This window comes from Cygnus atratus, chromosome 3 (assembly GCF_013377495.2).
Source record: "Cygnus atratus isolate AKBS03 ecotype Queensland, Australia chromosome 3, CAtr_DNAZoo_HiC_assembly, whole genome shotgun sequence".
Lineage (NCBI taxonomy): Eukaryota > Metazoa > Chordata > Aves > Anseriformes > Anatidae > Cygnus > Cygnus atratus.
In genome coordinates this window covers 53,007,682-53,033,807 of record NC_066364.1, presented here as the reverse complement: position 1 = coordinate 53,033,807, position 26,126 = coordinate 53,007,682, and the positions used below count along the sequence as shown (strand labels likewise).

At 41.3% G+C, this 26,126-nt stretch overlaps 1 protein-coding gene across 5 annotated transcripts in view; it reads left to right on the top strand.

The window, feature by feature from the left end:
- Window positions 1–25,124, top strand: part of CEP85L (centrosomal protein 85 like) — a 146,142-nt gene extending 121,018 nt beyond the window's left edge. For all 5 annotated transcript variants that reach the window (XM_050710174.1, XM_035538394.2, XM_035538393.1 and 2 more), the window contains exons 5-13: window positions 8,195–8,312; window positions 10,277–10,453; window positions 14,828–14,980; window positions 15,260–15,414; window positions 16,994–17,111; window positions 17,428–17,478; window positions 22,564–22,671; window positions 23,052–23,265; window positions 24,160–25,124. In XM_050710174.1, the coding sequence (XP_050566131.1) occupies window positions 8,195–8,312; window positions 10,277–10,453; window positions 14,828–14,980; window positions 15,260–15,414; window positions 16,994–17,111; window positions 17,428–17,478; window positions 22,564–22,671; window positions 23,052–23,265; window positions 24,160–24,323 (1,258 nt within the window). In that variant the 3' untranslated portion in view covers window positions 24,324–25,124. The remainder of the gene's footprint in view (window positions 1–8,194; window positions 8,313–10,276; window positions 10,454–14,827; window positions 14,981–15,259; window positions 15,415–16,993; window positions 17,112–17,427; window positions 17,479–22,563; window positions 22,672–23,051; window positions 23,266–24,159) is intronic.
- The last annotated feature ends 1,002 nt before the right edge of the window (window positions 25,125–26,126 follow it).

Sequence of the window (26,126 nt, the reverse complement as noted above, 5' to 3'; positions counted from 1 at the left end):
GTGGCATGAGGGAGGAGGCCCAGCGTGTGTGTGTGCACAGGAGCACGTTGGCACTTCCTAAAGGTGTGTATCACATTTTTTCCACTTCAGATCTGTTGGTACAGGCTGTGAATAAGGGTTAAGGGTCTTAAGGGTTTTGTCTGTAAGAGGAAATCTGCTGCTGTAACAATTACTACCAGAATGTCACCCACTGTACAAAATAATTGGATTATGTCATTGTCTTACTTCTCCCCCAGTTTAATATGTAACACTACATTATATTTAGCACCAGAGGGAGCCAACAGTGTTTGTGTTGGTTTAGAAAATTACAGCATCGCGTTCTAATTCTGTGTTGTTTCCGTGTTGTGTACTCTGTTCAGTACATTAACAATACTGAAATTACAGTGTTTTGGTACAATTGTGAGTGTGTTTTAAGACTGGCCAGCCACTGTGGATGTCTCCAGTGTGGTATTGGCACCATTTGTTTGGCAGGGATCGCATATAGGGGGGTATGTGAATAAATGCCAAATATCTGAACATATGACATAAGCTGCTGAGAATAACACTCTGCATGCAGTGTTCTCTTCCAGACAGCTCGAGGGCATTTGAACTGCTTTTTAAGGAAAGGTAGATACAAAAGTATAATTTTAGTGAATAGCTGTCATTCCTCGAGGCACAATAACATTTGCATTCTTAAAACAGTTGCTAAATCATTAGCTTTCCATCCAGAGTTGAATTACACTTAAATGTTTTCATTGGGACAGTTGTATTAGGTTTTCTTTGCCTCCTGTCAAATTGGCCTGCCTTGATTTGTTGACATCAAACTGCGTGTGAGCTGGTAGTGTTTGTGTTACTGCTAGCGTAAAGCTGTAATTTGCCTAATTTGAGGATGCTCTGTTAAGATTTACAGCATTAGCATGTCCATTTGAGGGACAATTTGATGCCATTTTTGAAGTCACACTGAGGCTTTCTGCCACCCTGGATCTGAGCAAGCACGTGTACAGTGGGAGTCCTGTGCAGGGAGTAATGCTGCAGGGATCCTTCTTGGGTGCCTTGCTGTGTGAAGTGTTCTTTGCTTGCAATAATACCTTGAAAAACACGGACTTATCTTTTTTGGATATCAGTGATCACTCTTAATTTGTGGTTGAGGTATCTTAGGCTGGTAAACTTTTGGGAAGGTTTTGTTACAGGGTGATCATTTTTGCAGTTTTAAAAGTTCACCTTTTCAGGTGAGTACTAGTAATATCGATGGAATGGAATGCTAACAGCTCTTCTTTAGATAACAGCCTGAATTGTGGCTCTAATGAGGGAAAGTAGTGCTGGAAAGGACCTACCTGATGTTTGTGCCAGGCCATGGAGGAGAAGCTGCAGTGGTATTGCTCCTGATCTCTGTACCCTGTTCTTGAAAGCCTGCAGTCGCAGATGGTCTACAGCCTTTCTAGGTAGCACAGTTTGCTGATTAATGAGCTTAAACATTAGAAAAACATTAGAAAACTTTTCCTAATATGTCCTAGTCTTTCCTCCCAGGTCACGTTTCCTAGACCTCTGGTAGCTTTCATTATTCCTTGAATTCTCTCCAGCTGATTTTGCATCTTCCCCAAAGTGTCTGAAGCAGACAGCTGAGGCCTCCCTCCTGCTGCCTACGTGCCTCTCCCACAGGCCACCCCTCTGCAGTGCCTGGCTTTGCAGTACCGCCTTGTGTAGTTGTGCTCAGCTCTAATCCCAGACCTCCTTCTCTGGAACTGCTGCTGCAACATTTTCTGTCCTGTGAATTTAAATGTTTTTAGGCAGTTTCAATATTTGGCAGAAATGGGAACAGCAGGGGAGCGGCACGGCTTGCTCTGTATGCATCCTGTCAGGAGTCTGCAAGAGTTGCAAATCTCCTGCCATGGAAGTGAGGGTGCCGTCCTCTGTGGGCAGACAGATAGGTATGTGTCCCGCTTGTTCCTTACACCCGCTTGGTTAAATAGTGGAGATCATTTGAGAAAGTCAAGTGAGTTGTTGAACATGCTTTTGCCTGGCCTCCCTTTACATCAGTGCTAGCTTACCTCCCGTGAGTCAGGCTAACATGTCAAACTTCAGTGCAATTCAAAATAATCATTTAAAAATGATTTGAGGGAGAAAAAAACACACAAAACACCACCAGACTTGATTGCATAACAAAATTGGAGACCATCTCTTTTTTTTTTATTTTTTTTTCTTCATGAGCTTCAATGGTATCAGAGCTCTTTGGCTTCATCTTACAAGTTATGGAAAATGTATTTGCATTGTTCTTAAGACTTTGTTTACTGCTGATCTCTCTTCCTATCAGTACTTTGCGCGTTTGGACTAGTGGTCCCAAGAGATCATGCCTTTAAAACAAAGGGACATAAAAATCAGTATCCAACTTCTTAAAGGAACAAAACAAAGCAGTATTATCTTTAACTGCAGTGTGGAATAAGTAATATTGGTACTACAGAGGGACCCTTTTTACATTATACTTTACGGCCTGATTCTGAGGAGATCTGTTGAAGCATTTTCACCTAAAGCAACTATTTCTCAGTAACCTTTGAAGGTGAGCATCAATTGTCATTTGATTCATTATGAAGTTACTAACATTGCTTTGGTGAGAGAAAAGGCTGTTTTCTGCAGTCCCTGAAGTGTCTGAAGATACTGGACTTTTATCTTCACTTGTAGCCTAGGAGTCTTAGATTTATGCTAATTTAAGTCTCTTAAAAGTTGAGGGGAGGAAATGCTTCTCTGGCCACTGTGGATTTTCATGTTAGAGTAAGTGGAAGGTAAGATGGTTTTCTAGAGAACAGATTGAGTTGGTCCCAGGTTGAAGAAAATGTGGCTTGTTTCCAGACAAACGTAGATATGAGTGTCTGCCTAAGCATGTGTGCGCGGTTAGCTAGTCTTGTGTGAATACAAGAAAATGATGTGAAGGTCATTTATGTTGTAGTAATGTTCTGAGAGATGCGCAGAAGCAATTTGTATGTTAAACAGTTTATTTATTATTAATGGTGATCTCTGAAGGCAGTCCAGGCTCTTGCATACGGAGCTGAGTTGTATCTGTGCTACCCCATGTCCTTTGTGCTGACTCAAGTTTTCAAAAAAGTTTGTTTGAGCCAAAGGACAGAAATACAAGAGAATTAAAATCAAGATCCCCCTCAGCTGATATTTCACAGTTATGGCTGTAATTTTCTTTTTGTTCATAGCTCTAGTTTGTGTCACAGGACACCTGTAGTTTTCCTCTGGATTCTGACCGGCTTCAAAAGTAGAGTCCTAGTCATCTAGGACAAGGTGAGCTTGTATGTCATTTGGTAGAGCACAGCATTGTATCTTCTCCATGTCAGTCTGCGGAGGGTAGTGACCCAGGGATTACATACCATCAGAAGCAAGCAGCCCCTTGCTGTCTGTAGGACAGAGAGACTACGAAATGAGCAGCCTCCCCACTAGAGCCAGGGGCTCCTGGGGAATGAGAGGGGGAGCTGGAAAGGGTCCAGGATCTGGTGAGGGACTGAGCCTCTCCCGTTACAGACCGGGCAGCACAGTGTTGGTGTATTCTCTTCTTGCAGCCTGTATGTACCAACTGAAAGCGAGCTGCTGATTTACAGACCTGGCTGTAGGTGAGCTAGAAACAGTCACTCATAAGAGAAGAGCATAGATGTTGGACTGTTCTGCTGTTTGTGAGGGATTTAAAGAGTGGTTTGTTTCTTTACATGCATAATTGCTTGAAAGTATTCTGGGGTTTTCTTTTGTCCCCCATCCTCTTAACATCAGAAGGAGAGACATTTCAGACTGATTTAGTGAACCACTGTTCTCTTATGCTTGACGCTCAGAACTGACTTTCTCCCCAGACATGGTGACATTCAGAGCTTTTGCTTTCTTCTGCAGCAAGGGACATTGGCAGAGACCTGCCCAGAGCTTGCAGGCAAGTGTCACTTCATCAGTTTCAGTCTTCTGAGTGTGGGATTTTAGCTTCCTGGTAATCAACATGCTTTGCTTTGATTTCAGTTGTTGGGCTCAACACAGAGAAAGCTGTGTGGGAATGTAAGTATTTTTAACAGGCAGGCAGTCAGATAAGGTGAATGATTCCCCTTAAACTCCATAAAAATAATTACAGATCATCATTATCTTGATCAGGTAGCCTAGGCTCTAGTGCCAGTGGTTTGTGCAAGGATAGTAGTTGGTAATTCCACAGGAAAGGCAAGACAATTGCATGAACTACTATGACAGGTTTGATGTTTCGTTAACTTACAAAGTGTCGTTGATCTGTGGTAGTGAAACATGATCGAAGGCTTGCAATTTTGCATCAAAAAGAAACGATGCTTGAGGAAAAGGAAAAAAAAAATAGATAAAGGTTGGGGGGGGGACAAAAGATGTGTGCATTTTCCAAGATCTGCAGAGTAGGCAAAGTCATTACTTTGTGGAAATGATAGTTTTTTCTGCAAATAATCTAGCTAGCATGCAAATAACTAACGTGGGGGAATCAGGACAAAAAAAAAAAAAAACTAGATAGAGGGCACTTTAGAGCACGTAGCCACCAAGTTTCTTGGATAACCTGTCACGTTCTTTGGATAACCTGTCACTGCTGCTGAGTCCTGTCAGAACAAATGTATCTGGGAGAAACATAGGAAGGATTTGGTCTTAGGATAGGTATAAATTATGGCTGGAAGTTCAAAAAAGGCAGTGAAAAGGCATAGGGTGAAACTCCAGGCCATCAGAGGAATTTGTAGAAGACAAATAGTAATGAAAATATGGATAAAACAAGCAGGCTACTTCTGAGGAAAAAAAAAAAAACAGGCACCTGAAAAATCAACTTATCTAAAGTAAACTACAATACAGTGTCTTCAGCATCTTCATTGCAGAACTCTTCTGTGGGCAATTAAAGTGGTATTCTTTGTACCACAGTCCTCTTGCTAGTTAAAAAGAAGGTTTGAACTTTGTTTGCTCCTGCACCCCCTATTCCTGGAGATACCTGTACGCCTTGAAGGGTAGTTGGAAATATTTGTGCCAGAGGTGTTTCTGAAGATGATGTTGTTAGTGCTGTGTTTGTATTAATTGATTGGATAGGAGAGTTAAAGTTCATACGTTTCTCAATGACATTTTCTTCTGAAACATCAAGTTAAGTAAGGAACGCTAAGGAAATCCTGCGAGAAGTTTTGTGGTATTCATATAACGTGCCAATAGTTCTTACTTAAGGATCACCATAGAATTGCAACACTTGATGATAGAAAAATGGAATTTGTGAATTAGAGTAATTTCTGTGGTATTAGACATGGTGTTTCCACCGAACCTGGCTGTGCTCTGGTGTCTTTGCCGAGATCGATCAAAACATGTAGAGAGCTTCGGCCCGCTCTGGCCTGGCCGCCGCCAACATGGAGGATGCGCGTGAGGTAAAGCCTCCAAGGGGAGGCGGCCCTGCTGCCCCGAAGGTGAAATCTCTCTGTTGCAGGATTGTTTTTATATTTGTGGCCTACCCAGAGCAACTGTCACTGCATACCTGATCAGAAATATGAAAGCATCTGAATGCTGAATGGTTTTGGTGTTTTTTTTGAAGTAGTAGCATGATGGATTGGTAACAGGGAGGCTTGTGGGGACACTGTCCATGCTGCAGCATGCAGGCCGTGTTTGCAAGAGTGCTTGAACTTCTCCACACTCCTTTTAAATAACGCTTACAGCCTGTGGTTATGCAGCGGATTAATAGTAACAGCTGTGGGGTGACAGAGGCTTAAAACTGTCTTAGCATATGAGAACATCAGTGAGAAAATGCATCTGGTATGAAGCCTCCAAAGACTTATAGGACTGTATGTAAATAGTAAATATGTTTCTATGGTGCTTATCTTTCACTCGGCTTGTGACTGCTGGGCTGTTTGCAGGATTTTTGTTCCTGGGTGCCATGAGGTTAATGATATTTTGAGAGAGGCAGTTATGCGGAGAAGCTGTGCAGGATCCACGCAGACGTGAGACATTTGCACGGCATGTTTTGCTGGCCAGGTTTCAGATGGGGGAGAGTTTCGTGCTTTGCAGAGCAAAAAGAAGGAAAGCGGTTACACTCTTTGCTAGCGCAGCTCTGTTTCATCACGGATTAATTTGTCTCACCTTTTTTCCTGCATGGATTTGGTAGGGTAGGGAAAAGATTATGAAAGAAAATACGGTAATGTAGTTAGAGGTTCAAAAATATTTTAAAATGCTTACCCCGCTCTGTAGGGTTTGGTTCAGGCCACTGAATTCCTGTCTGTTAAGGAAGGCACTGCTAAGATGAGCCACAAAGAGAAAATCACGTAGTGTCTTCAAGGGATGAGTGGCAAATGAATAAATAATTTTAAAACAAATGGGGCAAGGATATTTTAATAGCTATATCTAGTAAGTAATAAGGTAATAAAAAATGAAAAATGACTTCTGTTCAGAGGTTAGGACAACTCATAGTAAATGATCCTGGTGTCTGTGATCAAGCATGCAACAGTAGTCAGCAAGGCTTTATATTTTCTCACATGATTACACAAGCTCTTGAGCTCCTATACAAGTTGTGAGCATATTCTTTTTCCTGATCTTCAAATCTGCTTCTTCCAAAATAAGTTTGAAGCTTTTTGTCTGTAATGCCATTGTACAGAAAGACACCAACCAGAATAGTAGAGTCTGAGTACAAAGTTTTTTAGTGCCACATAATCCATTTATGTTTATAATGGCTTGTTCCATCTGGATAGTAAAATGCTAAAGGGAAGCCTCAGAATCACCTGTGGTGATACAAAACGTTTTAAAACTTGCTGTGGAGTCATGCAACTACATTCAGTTGCTCTGTTTTATGAATTATGTTGAATGAATTGTCTTAAGGTGCATGGAAGTGCGGCTTACTTACACTGATTTCCCGTTCGTTACAATTTTTTATAGGTGTAGAAATAGGGAAACATTAAAAAGATGTGTTTTGTGCGCGTGCATCATCTTTTATGCTCTCCTGGTGTAAGAAAGACAATAAAAAACAAAAGAAGAAAATGGAACTGAAGGAGTATACAGACTCACAGAATGGCTGAGGCTGGAAGGGACCTCTGGAGCCCTTCTGGTCCAACGCCCAGCTCAGGCAGGGCCACCTACAGCTGGTTGCTCAGGAAGGACCGTGCCCAGGCAGCTTTTGAAGATCTTCAAGGAGGGAGACTCCACAACCTCTCAGGGCATGAATGAATGAAAGCTGTTTGTAAATTGGTTGAGAAGGTTGCTATGTGTTTCTGGTGCAAACTCCAGTCCGGTTACTTACTGAGGTGCCCATCTCTCCCCAGGGAGTCTCTTCCCAGCAGACCTCAGAGTCTTTATCTCTCGTGTAACTTGGGCTGGGGTTGAGACCTGTCTCGTATTTGCCATCTAGTCATGCTAGCTCAAATGCAGTCATGATTTAAATAGTGATATAATGTATGATATAATTAAATAGTGATAGAATAGCGATACTGTTCCTGCTGTACACTGGCCAAACGATTGGTGTAAGAGGTTTCATTCTGGCTTAGTTTGCAGTGCAGTATTTTACTGCAGGGGTGGGAAATACCTTATGTAAAGTAACTGAAAAGGTCTTAAGCAGAGCAAAAATAAAGACATTACAAGGGAGAAAGCCATGCTGTCCAATTAGTATAATCACGTTTTATTTTAATTTCTTTCTGCTCCCCATGATTTCTGTGTCTTTTTAAACTGTATCAAAAGTCAGCTCTCACAAAGAGAGGGGCCAGAGCAGGAGAAGCCCCAGTGAAGTGAAGACGTGAGTTCTGTTTATTTGCATTCTGCTTTCCAGATACTTTTTTTTCTGCGTACGTTTCTGGCTGTAGGAGCAAATGACAACAGAAGCAGCTCTCCAGCTCCCACAAAACTGTGGTAGAGTTTTCAAATACATATTTATAAAAGATTAATTTATATGATTCCCAGTTGGATGCAGGCCATTTGAGGTATGCTTAAATGAAAGGTACATGGCAACTTCAGTTTAATAGCTCATATCCTGAAGAGATTCCAGTTCTAGTGTTAAACTAGGCTAGTAGCAGTCTGGCTGCCTTGGAGAAAAGCCCACAGCTAAAGTAGATTCAGGATTATGAAATGCCTAATCTGATTCTATTGAGTATTCGTTACTGCTTCATTTGGCAATGTGGAAGAGAGAAAGTAAGTTGAATAGCGTTTTTACAGCATTCTGTATAAGTCTTAAGATCAGTGTTTTTAAAATCTGTTCTATACCTTTTCAAATAAAATCTATTTATCACAGGCAAAAGCAGCAGATTAACAATTTACATCAAAAGATAAGAGAGAATGAATTAAGAGCTCAACATGCAAGACTGAGCCATCTTGTGAACTGCGAAGAACCTTACATGACTAATTTGCAGGTAGGATGGGTGTTTTTCTTTCAGTGAAGCTTTCCATTACCCAGTAACTGCCACATAAAAGGATGCTCACACTTTACTGCAGGATAAAATACAGAGCGTTTATGTTTGATGGCTGTGTCATTATATAGCTGTAAATTGCATAGAGTACAATATCCTGTAAATATTGTAGTTTATTTTAGATCTGCAGAAATTTAAGTTATGTTAACACAAGTATGTACATACCTGTTTTGAAATCTGATAAAAATAGGGTAAGAATGAGGTATTGCAGCACTGTGCAAGAATGAGGTTTTTAACAGCATGCATGTAACACAGCTATGCAAGGAAATATTAGGAAATAAATCGTTTGATAAGGGAGTATCCAAAACCAACTGATGAAAGGTTTTCTGAAAAGGAGAAGGAGGCAGTACCCAAAGAAATAGTTAGGGAGATAGTGTCGATAGAGTAGGTGGAAGAGAAGTCAGAAAACAAAGAGACTGGTGGAGTACTTCTGTACAAGTCATCTGAAAAGGATATGCATTTTAGTATATATGGATATAATATTTACTCTGAAAGGGAACATGTTGAACTCTGAGTACACCTGTCCTAATACTGATCTGTGCTGTACCACACACAATCCGTCTCAGCACCTCCAGGTATCTGAAAGGCCACACACAAAAAAACAATGTTAAAGGCAGGTACGCAGAGAAATAGCTTTTTTGTCCCTCTTGTATTACATTATCATTTCTGTCACAAACACTGTGCAAGGATCTCAGCTAACATATTTGAGCATGACATTAATAATAACACAAGCTGGAATAACACAGATGTGCATCAGGTGAGAATCTGTTTTTGAGAAAGGCAAGAAATTCAGGTAGCACCTCAGTGTGAAGTTGGGTAGAAACTTTTTCAGACATCTTAGAATGTGGCTTTTGGTACTTCCAGAAGTTCTTCTTAAAAAATATGTAAAAAATATGTCTAGATTAAGATTTTGAAAAAAATATTGCAGAAACTGAGATGTGAACGTACATACATTAGTATACCATATTACGCTTCAAATAAGACAGCAGATGCTTTCATCTTTCATAATTTTTAAAGTACAATTTATAATGGCTCTTAGGATTTCTGGTTGATTTGTTTGCCTTCCATAAGATTAATTTACAAATGAAAATCTCCTTCAGTGGAGATTTTAATCTCTTGTAATGCTTTGCAGGAGGAATACTATTATTTAAAAAGCTCTCTGTATAATTTCTTTAAGGATACCGGTTTATGTTATTAAAAGAATATTGAAACTGAAAGACTAATGGGATGCGTCTCCTTTTTCATCCCACATGCCGTTGATTTCCATTTTGTGCTTGTCTCTCTGTGGGCAGTGGGAGTGGTAGAATAATATTGAACTGCCTGAGATGAAAAGGGAGGAGGATTTTCATAGACACAACAGAAGGCGGGAGGCCTGCCGTCTGGTTGTGGCTGTAATCTCAGGCTAGCCCTGCACCCTTCTTATCTCAGCTGTAATAGCTCTAAGGTTTGACTAGTTGTCTAATGTTCTGCTTTAGCAAGATCTGTGAGATCGGAGCATATTTTACTTTAATATATTCACAGCCATTTTACGCAGTGGCTTTCTTTTTAGGGGAGAGTATGGTAATGTAGTGGCAGTGAAACATTTTTTCTTTGGATTTTGTTTTTGGGGGAGGGATATGAGGGGGGAGGTCGGGGTGGGGAGAGTCATACCTCTTCCATAAATTTGAGGGAGAAATAATCCCACAACGTTTATTTTCATCTGTTGTGAATGGAAGAAGTGTCCAGCTTTTTTCTTTTCTCCAGAAGATTCCTGAAATACGTGCTGTTAGCACATATTTTAATGCTCGAAAATCAAACCCCACCCTTCCTGACAGTGGAAAAAAATGCAGGATTGTTTTCTGCTCTGCTGCTGAAGTATGCAGTGGTATGTGCATGTTCATTTATATGATTTTCTTTCTTTTTGTAAGCAACCACAGTATGAGGGCACATCACTGCAACCTCACGTGTCAGAAAGATCAACATCCCACCTTGAGGAGCTTGAGAGAAAGATTGCAGCAGCCGAGAATAAGGAATTACAACTCAATGAATTTCTAAAACAAATTTCAAACAAATCTAGCGAGGAGAAAAAGAAGATGGAAGAAAAAGTAAGTGTCTTTCGTGTTCCAAATTTACTTTTGACATGGTTACAGGAGCATGTGTTTTGCTTGCAAGAAAGCAACTTAGTAAGTGGGTTGCAGAGCTGTTTTCAAAAGGAAGCTAAACTTTATCTATGATAAAAGTTAATAGTGGTAGTATAAGTGAACTTGTAGTGAGTACATTCTAAAAGTGATACCAGAAGAAAAGGCAATCAAAATACGTATTTCAGACCCGGTAATGACAGTTTTAACAATCTGTTGGTTAAATTTGCTGTGAAGAAAAGCTGCTCACCTTCACTAAGAATTTATTTGGGTTGAATGTTTATTACAGTAAATAAAACATCGAAAAAGCATGGAAATTAAATTACCGTTTTTAACATGGCCTGTAGAAGCAGGCCTCATGCTTTGAGATGCACTTACCAAACTGAAGGTGCCTACTCAGCAGAAGCGATTCTCTTGCAGCTTTCCTAAAACGTGCAGAGTAGACTTCAGTCTGAGACAAGGAAGGGGCTTAGATGGCTGTGTTGTTGGAACCGTCATGACAAGAGGTTTCTTTGGAAGCTGAACCAATACCCAGGGTGGCTTTGTATGTCCTGACAGCCTGCCTTTCTTGCAAGCAGGAATGCATCATTGGTCAGTGGTTCCTACCTAATGTTTTGGGAGATGTCACGGTTACCTTTTCTTTGATCACTGGGCCTTACTGCTGGACTTGGACGTATATTTATGCAGGTTCAAAAGGCAGGAGCACTATGGTACAGTGAAGTGACAGGTAGGAAGAAAAGGAAAAAAAACATAGTTAGTCTTAAATTCTGTCCTCTTGTGTCCAATAAACCCTGCAGTATGCCTTTCACTAAGCGTAAAGTTCAGGAAGGGCAGAAGCTGGATTCTTTTGTTTCCTCCTGTCTATTTTAGTGCTTCCAGCACTTGTGTTCCTTCCTCACTGTGTCAGAACAGCTGCTGTGGGTGGTGGCAGTGGTGGGGACCTGTGCAGCAGTGCGGGTGTCAGCTGGATGGTTGGTAGCCAGGAGCCCTATTCACCCCATGACACCCACCCCACCCATTCTGCGCACCGAAAAGGCTCTCAACAAGAAAAGAAAAAAAAAAACAGGGAGGGAGAGCATGTTTTGGAGTAATAAATTCAGTATCCTCCAGTTTGAGGGAAGACTGCAGGGGGAGGAAAGAGACGTGGTGTGGTCCTGCAGCAGGCTGGGAGGCTGAGCAGCGTGCTGGGTGCGGAGCCTGGGGACAGCCCTCTCTGCAGTTCCTCTGCTGTGCTTGCAGGGAGGTGAACACGCAGCCCAAAAGCCTGGGGTGTCCACGGTCAGTGGGACCAGACATGAGGAGGCAAAAAATCCAATTTCTGTACCGATCAAAGGGATTGTGGCTGTTGGCTGTGGTAGGGTTATTTCTGAGTGAATTCTTGCCTCATCAGAGAGGATAAGGTTTTTCAGTCCAAATCCAGATATGGCCGGGGAGCGGGGAAATGCTAGAAAGCTGAAGTAAATTAAAGTTGAGATGAGCTTTTCTTTTAAGTGCATGCCTGAAGAAACGCATAGTTTAGGTTAAGGTTGCTGGCACATGTATCTAATTCTCTGTCTGACTCAGTGTTGCAAATAATATTATCTTTTCCTCTGTTGGCATTCTAAACATACAGCATTTAAATACAGTATGTAGATAGTATGGGACAACAGGGGACAAGCTGTGACTGTTCCGGTGCAGGTGGGAGGAAAGAAAATAAAAGGAACACTCCCATTTCCTTGGCCATCAGTCATTAGTGGTGAGAGGTCTAGGAAGGTCTCCCTCATCATAAAAACAGGATGTGTTGGAACTGGAGAAGGTTCAGAGAAGGGCAACAAGGTAGATATCCATCAGAAGATCACAGAAATCATAACTGCCTCAAGGAGGGCCTCTAAGCTGAAAGCAACTGGGGGCTGGAGAATGTGTTTTCCTTGTTCTTTCCCTGCTGAAGACATCTGTTTATGGCCACCGTTGGAAACAAGACACTGAGCTAGAAGACCTCTTGGTCTGAAGTGCCTGTGTCACCTCTCATCTCAGGGTGAATGTACTGGATGCTTTCCTTTTGAGAAACAGCAGGGCTGGTAGAAATAAGAGGTGCCCTTCGCTCACTGCTGGCATCGTACCTGTCTGTGCTAGCTGCAGACGTACCAAGCAAAAGGAGTATTTGTACCCCGCTGTGGATGATACTGGTGCCTGAAAAGAAGGTTTGTTTTCTCCAGGCTCTACGTGTACCCGGTGTGGGACTGAGGGGACTGGAAGCACTTCAGTTGGCACTGAACTTTCAGCAGCCTGAAAAAGCTTCTCTCTTGTCAGCAGCCATGGTAGGTCCTTGCAGCTTCTGAGCTGAGGGGGCCTGCTCAGGTAGACTGCAGTGTCGTCCACAAGTGGCTTTGCACAATGCCTGGGTTCTTCCTTTTCCTTCTGCCAAGCATGAGCGTGCCTCTTGGTATCTTCAGATTTCACAGCACTCGCTTTAGTTCTGAAGCATTTAATCTGTAAACTGGACTGCTGGGCTAGAAATTATCCAGTTCAAATACCTGTACCCTGCTGGCTCCTTCCGCTGCGGTTACTTGTGAAGGACTCCTCTAAGGCACCACGGATGTAGCCTGTAGTAGCAGTAGTTCTGCCTTACGTTTTCTATGGCTTGCTTTAATATTTAATTGCCAGGAGGTGTGAACTTTCCTATTTTTTCCTGCTTCAACAAATCATGTGCATGAAGGAGGAAATAATAGAATAAAAACAAAAAACAGCACAGCTTTTATTTCTCTTCAGCATAGTGAGCAAAGGTGAATTAAAAATATATATATTTGCTTTCATCTCAGGAGAGAAAAGGTAGAAAGAGCCCTTGAGCTGATTCTGGGGATGTAGAGAGGGCAGGAGGAATCCTAAAGCAAGCACTGTAGCTGTGAGGAGAGAGGTTGCAGGAGAGGAAATTCCCTAGAGTATGTATGCAGGACAAGGGAACCATGTTTTGGAAACCATGTAATCTTTGTCACCCAAGTACTGAAGTATTCGGACTGTTCAACCTGTCATCCTTAGTGGTATGTGAGAAACAAAGGGAGGTGATCCACTTACTGAGCAGTCAGACTGCTGGCAATTCTGAAACAGTCTGTAACATCAGCTTACCTGGGCACGTTTATATCGCTGCCCCAGGGCTTGGGGTGTGGAGGGAGCGTGTGCTTCTGCAGGACACCTGGTGGCAAAGGATGATGGCTGAGATGCAGCTTTGCCTCACCGAACGTTGGGTTTAGTTTGGCTTTGTGTAATCTGAAAGATCTTAAAGCAGCCTGAAAGCTTTGTTCCGTTTTGAGGTCATGATGAACATGTAAAGACTTCTGAACTTTTGGCAGTCCTCAACTTTCTGGTCTTTTCAAAACACTCTTTTTCTGGAAAAACTTTCCAGGTACTATCAACTTAAGCTGTAGGCTGCGTCCCAGACCTCTGACATTGACGCTGTCACACATTCATTTCTCAGCGAGGTGGACGTCTCAAGCACCAAAATAAAAGTACATTTTGCATTTACTGCCATGACAAGTATTTATCTCAGAGTTGGTACACATTGTTTCAAGCAGTAGAGATACTGCCTGTAAAATACTCTCTTTCCTGCCATCTTTCCTCCCCTTTTTTTCACATAGGTAATAAAGCAGCTAAGTACCAGGAATGCAAGCAAACATGATACAACATAAACATCCTTTTGCAAACAGACAGACAATGAAGATGCCTGTAGAAAAGGTGCTTTAAGAAAGCAGCTGTTCTGTTCTGATGTTGTTTGATGTAATTGTCAGGCAGCGTCAAAGTCAGGTTTTTGGCTGCGGTTCTTGTTGGGTTAAGTTCTTAGGTTTCTGTGTTTCAAGTTGTTTTCCTAGGCCAAAGGAAGAGGAAGGACTAAAATATTTCCTCATTATTTTTTGTACTGGAACAGGCTTCTTAGCAAAATGGTTGATGCCCCAAGCTTATCAGTGTTCAAGAGGCATTTGGATAATGCCCTCAATAACGTGCTGTAAATTTGGTTAGCCCTGAAGTGGTCAGGCAATTGGACTCATGACCTTCGCGAATCTATTCCAACCAAACTATTCTAATATGAACACGCTCAGTTATGTATTTTTTTAACCATTGAATTGTAATGTTTTCAGCTCACAAGGGAGGTGGGTGCCTTCTAGGCAGAGGTGAAGCAGCTGTGGTTGGAGGTCACTTGTCGGTCTGGGACTTTGAGCTGCTGAGATTAATCATTCTTTGGTTTTGTTTTCTGCAGTAACCAACAGGTGCAGCTGAGAGTACAGTTCCTGAAGAGTGACCAGCCTCTGGTCCCAAAGCGGGTTTATTTTCCATTGCAATTGTAAAACATGTACTCTTACTTTCTTCTAGCTTAAAACTAGAGACCGGTATATTAATAGCCTGAAAAAGAAATGCCAGAAAGAGTCTGAGCAAAACAAAGAAAAACAGAGACGCATTGAAACCTTAGAAAAATACCTGGCTGACCTGCCAACGCTGGATGATATAGAAGGTCAGACTAAACAGGTAAGGTGAAAGTTGCTGGCTTTACTTCCTAAAAATACACATAAGCTCCATAATATCTGTTGTGAAAGGTTTTACTGTTTCACTGTACATTTTTTCCCCATCTGCTTAGAAAGAGAAGTATTTCGGTGTTCAGGAACCACTGCAGCTACTAGGGCTTCCCATACTTAGATCTAAGTGCAATGGGCCTAAGAGTATACAGGAGGTAACCACAAGGCTGTGGCCTGCTGCCAGCCCTTCTGTTAATGTGGCACCATATCTAACTAATGTAATCTGTGTTAGCTGCAAATCCTAGAGGAGAAGAACAAGCAACTGCAAGAAACTATGACTGAGCTGGAAAACAAGCTTGGAGAGGCTCGATCTCAGTGCAGAGAGAGAGAATTGCAACTGGTGTGTCAGAAGAAGAAAGAAAAAGAGCTGGTCACAACAGTGCAGAGGTATGAGCAGCTGCCCGAACTGTGCCCTGAAATGGGTGTGCTTTCCCAGCTAATGTCAGGACATGATGGTTTTTGCTCTTACAATCTAGTACAGTGCTAATGACCTCTTAGGGCGTAAATATATTACTGTGCAGAATGACAGAGTAATGCAATAGAAAATCCAACAAAACTGGATTTGTATCAAGTCACAAGGAGAAGAGTCTGTCTAGAAATCCTTCACTGTCATTTCTAAAGATGTTCGACAGTACCTCAATGGCAGCAGAGTGCTGCCAGGCAGAGGACAGAGTAAACGTGTGCAGCAAAGGAGCACTGCATAGATGCTGTCAGCACTCCTACTCGATAACTAATCCTGTCACGAGCTGTGGAAAAGCTCCCTGCATATTGGCTGAAGGGTGTATCAGGGAAGGGTCACAGATTAAATAAGCTGTTTCTTACCTTTTCGTTGAGGCTGGGGGATATTCACAGGGATATTTAGCTGTAGCTCATCTGCTGTCATTGAACTTGCATGACCGTAAGAAAACAGCAGTGGGACAGGTAGCTGTGAGAAGATTCCAGATGAGACATTGGGATATTGATCAGGGGAGATAATTAAATCCTTATTTAATAATAAACAAACAAAAAGGGGCAGGGAGAATCACTTTTAATAATTTATGGGGTTGTCACTGCAGTTCAGTGTCCCGCCATTGGGTAAACGTGCATGCCATAGCAGTCTGAAAGTGTTTCCATGATGAAAGGCAAGCTGGTTGGGACACCTTGCCAGCCAAATTGTTGACACATTGTTTCCATCTTACCAATGAAAGGCCTTTTTTCTTCGTGCCCTCATAATCTACAGGAGGATCATTTTGTCTTTTCTGAAAGCCTACGCATAGCTGAAGTGGCCCCGGTTTCTAAATTAGACAGCAAGATTAACGCTAATAAAATGTATTTTCTTTCTGAGCGAAGGTGAGCAGGCAAAAGCTCCGGCTACACCTAGGAGCTTGAGCTGAGCTGCAGAGGGCCTGACGGTCATGCCCTCGTATGGGAGCAGCTGGCAGAAGTGGCTTCATGACCTCCCTGACAAACCAGGCATGGAGGATGGGCCACCAGTACTCAGAGCAGCCTACGGTTCTGGACTCCACTTAGAGTCGTACATGCCCCAGTGGGAGAGCCAAATTTTAAGGCTCTCGTAATTTGGAGAAGCTCGAAAACTGCTCTGACAGACACTGGCGGTGGCTTTACCTCCCACAGCAGCACGGAGCAGCTGCGTACACCACAAAGGCTTTCCTTGCTCCTCTCTGCCCTCTCACTACGCCATCCTGCTGGAGCTATGCCTTTGGGAACACGCAGCTCAGAATCTGGCACATAAAGCCATTCCCGCGTGAGTCAGTTCTAGCCAGCGCCACAGTAATTTCAGTAGTTTAGGATTTTTGTATCATTCATCCACTGTTGGTTTGCTCATTCGTTAGGCTGGATTCTGCTAGATAAGGTTTTACAGTTTTGGTTGGAAGATGGTGCAACTTTCTAATTTTTTTTTGCCAGAACACACAGCCCTTTTGGTTTCTGTCAACATACTCATTTTTTCTTTCATGTTGAATGACAGCTTGCAGCAGAAAGTAGAAAAATGCCTGGAAGATGGTATTCGCCTTCCCATGTTGGACACAAAACAGCTTCAGAGTGAGAATGAATGTCTCAAAGAAAAGAATGAGAAAGCCAGTAAGGTTAGTTTGCAAATTATCTTTTTGTGTCATCTTTAACCCTGCATTCTTTATTTATTTTTTTTTAACTTCAGAAATCAGTATCTCACTAAAGAATTATACATCTGTAGATAAAACAGTTTTCTCTTCAATACCTCTCTTTCTGTTTGAGGGAAGTATTTTGCATTTGTTTCCAGTTGTGTGAGAGTTAGCTATTTCTTATCATTTATGTTTTCAAAGATTCTGTGTAAAATCTATGGCTATCACCCATAAGTTGATTTTTAAAAAAAATGAGCAGAAGAGATTCAAGCCTTTTAAATTACTCAATTTTATATTCTAGGTTATTGACAATCAACAAAAACAGATAGCTGGACTGATTTTAGACATGCAGGTAAGGAAGAGTGTATATTCTGTTATTTATTCTGTCCATTTTTAGTTCATAAAGATGACATTATTAAAATTAAAATTTGTTCTTTTATCGTCCATAATAGGAGGCAAAGACAGAAATGCCAAGAATGTAGTCTTATGGTCTGTAGCTGACCTGCATTCTCTTGCAGCCTTACAGTGTATTCATTATGGAAGTTTCTATGGTTTAACACTTTGCAGGTATTTGCTGTAAAGTAGAGAACTGTTCCTGTATAGCACCTTTATTCAGCTGGCTTAGTAGATGTCATATCAGAACTGCCTGTTGCAAGTCTTGAGATCTGCCTTTGTAACACTGAAGCCTCCCCTCAAACTTTGGGGTTCAGATGCTAATTTGAAGTATAAAAAGTGACATTGGTTAGGAGCTTCACTGCTGAGATCCTTAGCAAGGCAGGTGCCTTTCTAAACCATACCGCTTCACGTTTCGCGGAGCTGAAGCACGTCCCTCTTCAAATGGTTTCTAACATGTCACTCAGTTGGGTATCTTAATTTTCTTGGTGGATCTTGGGCACCCAGCTTACAGCCAAAGGTCTTTCAAGACAGCGGAGGTTACCAGGAGTCAGTTGCAGCACTGTGGATCAGATTAACACATCAGGCTCTTGATCCTTGAAAGGTACTTAGTGACCAGTGTTTGTTATGGAGAAAAGGAAACATTATACAGGTTATAAGGAAGAAGGTGTGACTTGCTCTAGAAAAAAAATGGGAAAAAAAAAATCTGTTTTCATTAAAATTTTAAGCCGATTTCAATAAATTCTAGTTTCTGTGTTCTTCTTCCAGTTTGGCATTTGTCTCCACATTTCTTCTTTCCGTGCCCTGCAGCAAAAATGAAGTAACAAGGTTTTCCCTTGAGGATAAAGAGGGTACTTCTGCTTTGGCTCAGTGTACTTTATGCTTGGAGAACAACAAAATGGTAGTAAACAATCAGCTGAATGCTTGCTTCTTCTGAAGTGGAGCTTCTCTGTGGAGCTAGAGTCCAAATAACAAAGATACAAAACTGCTTGTGTAATGCTTGGTAGGAGAGTATGTTTTCTTACTTGCGCTTTGCACGCTGGAGCCAGGTTTGCTGATTTTTAGCTATTGAGAGTAAATTGTCTTCCCCTATGAAATTGCTCCCTTTTTGAACTATGCAGATGAAAAAGCAGGCCTGGTGCCTGTTGACAACCATATTTTTGCTTAATTAAACTAAAGTGCTTAAAACAGACTGTGAACGGAAGAGTGTTCTGTTCTCCAGGACCTTCTCGTACCTTTCCCATTTTGAGGTATTCTGTATTATGGTCAGAAAATAAGATTTGAAAGTGGTGTTAGCCCTGAAGTTACATGTAGACTACAGTAGTTTCATTGTATCCTTGATCCTCCTTGCCTTCCTCATTTGTTCCCTGGGAAATGTTGAAAACTAGCTCATGAGAAATTGAAATCTCTTATCAGCAGGGAGACATCATTTATCTTCAGCTGAGATCTTACTTTACTGCCTGTCTTCTGCCTCATTGTAAGGCTATGCTTGAGAACGTGTTTCAGTTCATTGTTATTAACTTGCAATCTAAAACCAAGGAACTTCTGCTTCAGACAAGAGTGTATCGAGCAGTACTAGTTTCTATTTGCTCATAATCATGACCGAGTGATTTTGTTCTTCCTTGTGTGGTTTGGCTTGGTTGATTTGTTCTCCTGAGTGTGAAGGCTTAAAATTGTTGTTGGTCTTGACAAGATGTCATGCTGAATATAAAGCGCGTCTTCCAAAAGGCAAAAATTACAGATGAGAGTGGCTTTTTAAAACAACAACAACAACAACAAAAGCTTACTTACATGATTAATTTGGATATTGCAAAAATAGAATTTTTTTACAAAACAGATAGAAGTCAGCTTGTATGGTGCGTGTGTTACTCAAAATACATCTGCCAATCCTGTCAGTCATAATAACCCAAACTATGCCAGGGCTGGGAATAATGCCATCAAATTGTAACTTTGGAAAGCCAAAGGGAAAAGTAAGGATGAACTACAGAGGACTCAGAGCGCTATGGGCTTTAACAAACTGGTAAGCATATGTGCTTTTTCCGAGCTTTAAGATTAGGGTAGCACTGAGTGATAGCTAATAGGAATGCCTCAGAAGTAAACACTGATTTCCACTTTTAATAGCTCCTGTTAAATGGTGCAACTGATGAGCTGAGCATGTGCACGTTATATGGAATATTCTGGAAGCTGTTTTTAGAGCGGCTTGAATAGCTGTGCAAGGTTAGTGACGGATGAAGCTCTGAAAATACTCTGGGGAAGGTAATATTTCTGCGCACGCCTTCCCCACCATGTACCCACCCTAAGGAAGGCTGCATGGTCGAACCTTTCATGTCTGTCGTTGACACAGATGTGAAACGTGTAAATGGTACTACTAATGCGTGTATCATAGCTGGCTCAGGGTGTTCCTGAACTTGCTCGTGGAATAGAAATGCATCAAAGACTATTAAATGTCAAGATACTCAGAAGCTGGGGGGGTGGGTTATTTGGGGAGCCTGCCATTACCGTGTTGTCCCGTTCTCCTCCTTGTCCCTAAGCATCTTCTATTCGGCTGCTGTCACAGACAGAGCTAGATGGTCCTTCAGTCTGACAGAATATGGCCATTTTTTCCAGTAGGCAGTGTTTAAAACAGATGAAAGAAGACTGTTCAAAACCACTGCAGGTTACACTCATCTTCAAGCACAGCAAAGGAAATACATCAAGCAGAGCTATTTCCTGCTCTCTCCCGGCCCAGAGTGTTTCCTTCAATGTGGAGCAGGGACCTTTTTCTTCCTCCCCTTCCTCTGCAGCATGAAGCTGCACTTTCTAGCAGAGCTTATCTTTAGGATGCACACTATTTCAGCACTTCCTTGCTAGGGGCATGGTGTGGGTGAACAGAGGCACATCTAATGTGTGAAAATGCTTTAAAAACAAGTAGTCATTTCTGGGTACAGCCTAATGATTCTTATTACTTAGTTGAAAATAAAGTTGTTTTTTTTAGTCCACATGAAACGTGTAAATTTTAGCACCGTTGTTTTGCATTTTTGAAAAAGGTATGACAAAGTACCGGCTTTTACTCGTTGCTTGTGCAGCGTTGAGCTGAATGTGCTAGGAAACCTCGTCAGGACCGCATACCCCTCCCTGCTGGCCCTGCCTTGCTCCTCACTGCTCCATGCCTCCTTGTCAGCAGCGTTCTTACAGCTGGCAGGTCAAGTAAATGGCTTCTCCTCCACTCTGCGGTATAGGGCAGGTCTACATATAGAGATGGTCTCCTATGTGTTACAATCCATGGGATCAGTTCCGTTGAAATTTCCATTCTGCATACCGTTTAGGAGTAGTTCGTGGAAGGGTAAGTTTGGCTTTCTTCCCAAAGCTTAATCGCCTTACTGAGACCCCAAAACCAACACAGTTAGACACAAGTTGCTGTGTTTTTTCAAGTGGGGAGCTTCATTTCTTTTCTATCTTTGAATAAAGTTACAGAGTCATAGGGCAGCAATATGAACTTATCTTCTACTGAAGAGTGACTTTGATCTTCCTGTAGCGTTTTATTTAAGCCACCACGTAGAATTCCATTTAAGAGATTTCTCTGCTTTGGAAGAATTCTTTAGAATTTTAACTACAGAACTTCAAGAGAAAACATTCTTCTCAGGCAGTGTCATTCTGTAAGTTGAGATCCATTGGTTCATGAAACGTTCCTTCTCCTCCTCCCATCACGGTCTCTGGTTCCACTCTGTGGAAGGTTACAATCAAAACGGTGCCAAAGCATGCACTGTTGTCACTAGTGCTCCAGCTGTATTTTGAGCATGATGGGATTGGATTTACATCTTATAATTGAACTCGGGCAACAGGTTTTACATATTAATGTGCTGAGCTAGGGGTGGGGAACACACTTTATATGCTCTGTGGTAGCACAGCATCAGATCTGTGAGTAACGCCATCAACGACAAAAGAGGATTTTTCCTTGTGCAAGCTGAAAAGATCTCTTTGTTCTAAAGCATCAGGAGTTTATGTAATTAGTATACATTGCTATTAGTATTCAGGTAAAGTGGTTGGAATATTCCCTTTTCTGAATTTTGCCAGATGACTTTGAAAGACATACCTACAGATCTGAAAGCCAGGTAGTGGAGTGAACATGTGTGCTTTTGACATCTAAGATAGCTGTGATCGTGCTGAATTCATCCGAAAAAAAAAAAATCTACTTTAGAAATATCTCCTGATGCATCAGTTTCAGCTCTGTAGGTGAAAACTGGGGAACTGACAGCAGCCGATTCCTTGTGCGGGGGTTGTTGGCTTACTGCTGCTTGTGACTCATCTGGAAATCAAACCTGGAAAGTTCCAATTCTTAAGTACAGCACCATCCTAGAAACTTTTTTCTGATATTGCTGAGAATAATAACTATTGTATCCATTGAAAGTGACACTATAAACTACAAAAAAGTTACTTTTTGCCTGCAGTTGTTGTTACTTCAGCACCTAAAATTGTATTGTGCTTTTCTGATTTATCCTGTGTATGACTGATTTTAAAGAGGTTGGTACTCCGTATCAACTATCAAAGCCTTTTTTCTCAGCTATATAGCAGATTCAAGAGGTAAATCCAGTGTTCTGAAAGGTTGTAGGAACTCCTGCCATGGTTTTCCTGGAAAATAGAGGCCAAAAAGAGTCTTAAAGTAACTTGACAAGTACACAAATGAAGTTTAGTTGTCATTAATCTGCTGCTTATTTCAAGTGAAATAATTTGGATAGAAAAAACAAGATTACATGGTTATTTTAGACTTCATGAATCCCATGTCGGAGTGATATTTTGCATACATACAGTCTTTGTGTTTATAAACAGGTACTGCTTATCTAAAGGGTTTCACTGATATTCAGAACAACTACGCTAATATCCAGAGAGCCTTGGGGTCCAGTTGAACATCATGAGGTGGAACCTGGTAGAAAATTAAAAAACCAAAGGTGTAATCCAAAAGCAATGAGTAACAAACATACAGAATTACTGAGGACACGCTTTTTTGTCAGTGCTAACCTGCAGTATGAAAATGTAAAATCATTACTTGTGCTTTCATTCAATTTAGTCTATGCAAGAGAAGCTTTTGCAAGAAAAGCGGACGGTTCAGAAGATGGCAAATGAGCTTGAAGAAAAAGAAAGGAATATAGAGCAGTTAAATAAAACTTTCTCTGAAGTAAGTAAAAACTCTAAAAACCCAATCCATGACTACACCCACTAAGAACAAAGTTAGGAAACCATTATGATACCATGTGGTAGGGCTTTATGAGCTTAATACATACTTAGATGCTGTGCTGAAATATGATAGATGCCATCCCTACCTCAAGAAGTGAAAGTTTTAAGGGTGAAGGCCACTGAGCAATGGTAACATGAAAGAGAGAACTGTGTAGAAGCTGTCTATCTACCGTTCTTTGAAGGGGTACAAAGCTGTTCTTCTGTGTACGGAACTAACTGGTTTTAGTTAATATTGTTTGTGGTTTGAAACAGGAAACTTTCTGCTACTCTGCATGCTGCAGACTAATTTGCCCCTTTTTTTCCTCTCAACTTTTCGCAAAGAACCAAAGACTGATGGAAGAGAATGCCTCTCTGAAGGAGCAGATACGGCAGGTGGAGCAGTCCCGGCAGCCAGTATCTGAGAAGATGCCTGTAGCAGACCAGTTGTTCAAGGAGATGTCCCATTGCTTGTTTGACTTGAAAGCTCTGTGCAGTATTCTCACCCAGAGAGCTCAGGGCAAGGAGCCTAACCTTTCCTTACTGCTGGGAATCAGATGTAAGTGATCTCATTCCAGTGCTTATTAGTGGTTTGGACATAGAAGAGTAACAATCTTTGGGGGGAGGAGGTGGGTGTTTGTGCGTGTAAGTCTGAGTGCCTGGCAACTCTATCGTCTGAAATGCTAATTGCACATCCTGTCTTCTGTACCTCCTGAGCTGTTAACCAGGAGATGGAAAGCACATCCTAAAGCCTGTCAGGCAAACCTCCAGTGCAGTGAGTTTGTGCTGGGTTTTCCCTCTTAACAAGATTAATAATTTATTTATTTATTTGCACTTGAATATATCATATACAGTTGCTTTCTGAGTGTTATTTAGAATAGACCAGTTGCTGAACTGGGCCTTCACCAAGGGAGAGATGTAGAAGTACAGCATCCTGTACACACCACATAGATTCATCTGCACTGGAAATCTCTGAAATGCTGGGCAGTGCAGCATATACCAAGTCGCCAAGTCCATGAGACCATCATCAGCCAGCAGGGTGAATAGTACAACATATCTGTAGTACCACCTTGTAATCTTGCCTGGCCTCATTTCCCAAGCCCTCCTACCCCTCTTTTCTGAGTGTCTAGGTAAACTTCCAAAGTCTCTAGAAAATGGTTTTCTTTTCATTTATTTATTTATTTATTTATTTATTTTTGCTGTTGTTGAGAGCCATTAGACTTTACCAAGCCTAGATCTTGGTGCAATCAGAAAAGCATGTCTTTGCAGGGGTGGGCTCTCAACTGTCTTCAAGTTCACACGGTACCTCATTTTGTTGCCTTACATCGTAGTGAAGCATGATTTGTCTTGAGTTAATTAAAGTGACTTCCCCTTTATTTCAAGAGGGGCTGACCAGTTTAAGTATTCAGAGCACAGTTGTAAGAGCTTTAACCTTGGGTTTTGCTTTTCACAGCACTGAGCTGTTCAGCTGAAGAGAACGAAAATTACCACAGCACAGAGACTCTTTCGAAGAAGCTCTCAGACGTTTGTCAGTTACGAAAGGATATCGATGAATTAAGAACTATAATGTCAGACCGTTATGCTCAGGACATGGGGGACAATTGTATTACTCAATGACAACATTTCATCTGGTAGCAAATGACTTATTAAATGCTGCTGTGTCACAGGTCTTTGCATTTCTATTAAGGAGCCATATTGGAAGATTGCAAATAGCGCTGCACATGCATCTCTGTGAGGATCGTGCGTATTTAATCTCGGGAGTCGGGTGAGGAGGGGAGAGTCATGGTTGAAGTAGAGTGGTACAAACTACAAGAAATCTTTTCTCCAAACTACTGAATGTAGGAACAAGCTGTGAAGAATGTTTCAGTTGGACTGTTTCTTCCATTAGGACTCATTTTATTGCTTCAACTAGTTTCTGGAATCAGAGCATCAGAACAGCCATACTGCTGCTGCTCTCAGTCCTTCCCTCCTTCAAGGGTTTGAATGGTATTGCCTGTATTCTGAAATCAGTGCAGACGGTCAGGGGACACCTGTAGCTGTATGTGGTGAAAGACAGGGGTTCTGCAACTTCGTTTCACTGCAGGAATTGCAATCAGAACAGTCTTAGAATGCTACAAGCATTAGCCGCTCTTTAAGTTGCCTAAAGAATTTGATACAGGAAATACATTGGTTTTAGTAATGTATGTCTGGCTTGTTTTCCAAACGGTGGAAGAAAATCAAGTTTCAACTCCTCTACGCACCTGAAGTCCATAAAATTTACCACTATCAAATTGTTTTAAGCACTGTCACGTTACTTTGAGAAGTTTCAATGACATGAAGTCTGTAACAAACCCAAGAAGCTGGGAGGCAGGAAACTGCAGTATATAGTATGTGGCTGTCTGAAAAAAAAAGAATAGACTGTATTGTGTTCATACCACACTTACCTTTTTGTTCTGTCATCTCCATTTTAAAATGTGGCTGGTCTGTATCTGTGTCCCTAAAGACCTCTGACAAGGTTGTGAACAACTTCAACCATTTTCTGCTGCAGCTACAAAATGAGTGTTTGGCACTTGTCAAAGTCAGGGCTCAAAACAGAGTATTTCCCTTTACCAGTATTAAATTCTGTGTTATCTGAGGGCTGCAAAATTTTCCACGTTGTTTGGTAATTCTTGGTTTCTCCCTTTCCGTAGGAAGAGATTACACGTTAAAAAGAAAAAAAAAAAAAAAAGATCATGTTGCATAGTTTGTTCAGTGAGTGTCACTTGGCAGTGCTATTTCACTGCTGTGGTGGGACAGATGAAATATTAACACTTCCAATTTCCTGGAACATTACTGAAATATAGCCGAACAGTTGTGCATGATGTAAAATACTATTCAGCTGAAGGAAGCAAGAACTCATAAGGAGCAAAACCACTCTCAGATCACATTATTTAAAAAATAGATGAGCATCAGTCATAGTTGTGATATTAAAAGAAAGTTTCAAGTGACTACGGCACAGGTCACGGTGTGCTGACCTGTAGTGTGGATAACAGCAGAAATTGCTTAGAAAACATGGCGGTTAGAGCAACATTTTTATAGCAAAAGGGTCAATATCTTCAGTTTTCTGATGATATCTATGTTAACAGAAAAAAATGGTTACAGCAACATAGACTGCAGTTAACTAAGTTTAACTTGGTGATGTTTTGCTTTCTGTTCATTGTTACACAGTTAATGTTTTTATAATTTAGTGATTTCCTTTTTTTTTTTTTTTTTTAACTATATGGACTTATTTATTTGATGTTTTTTTCTCTATCATGAACCTACCGTGAACTAATCTGTGAAAAATAGCGTTCAATTTGTATTATTGCTATGTGGCATTTTCAGATAGATTGCTCTGACTGGTCCAGCTCCTGTCAGCACTGAAATGTTGTCTAGATGAAATCTCCAGTGAAATTGCATAGT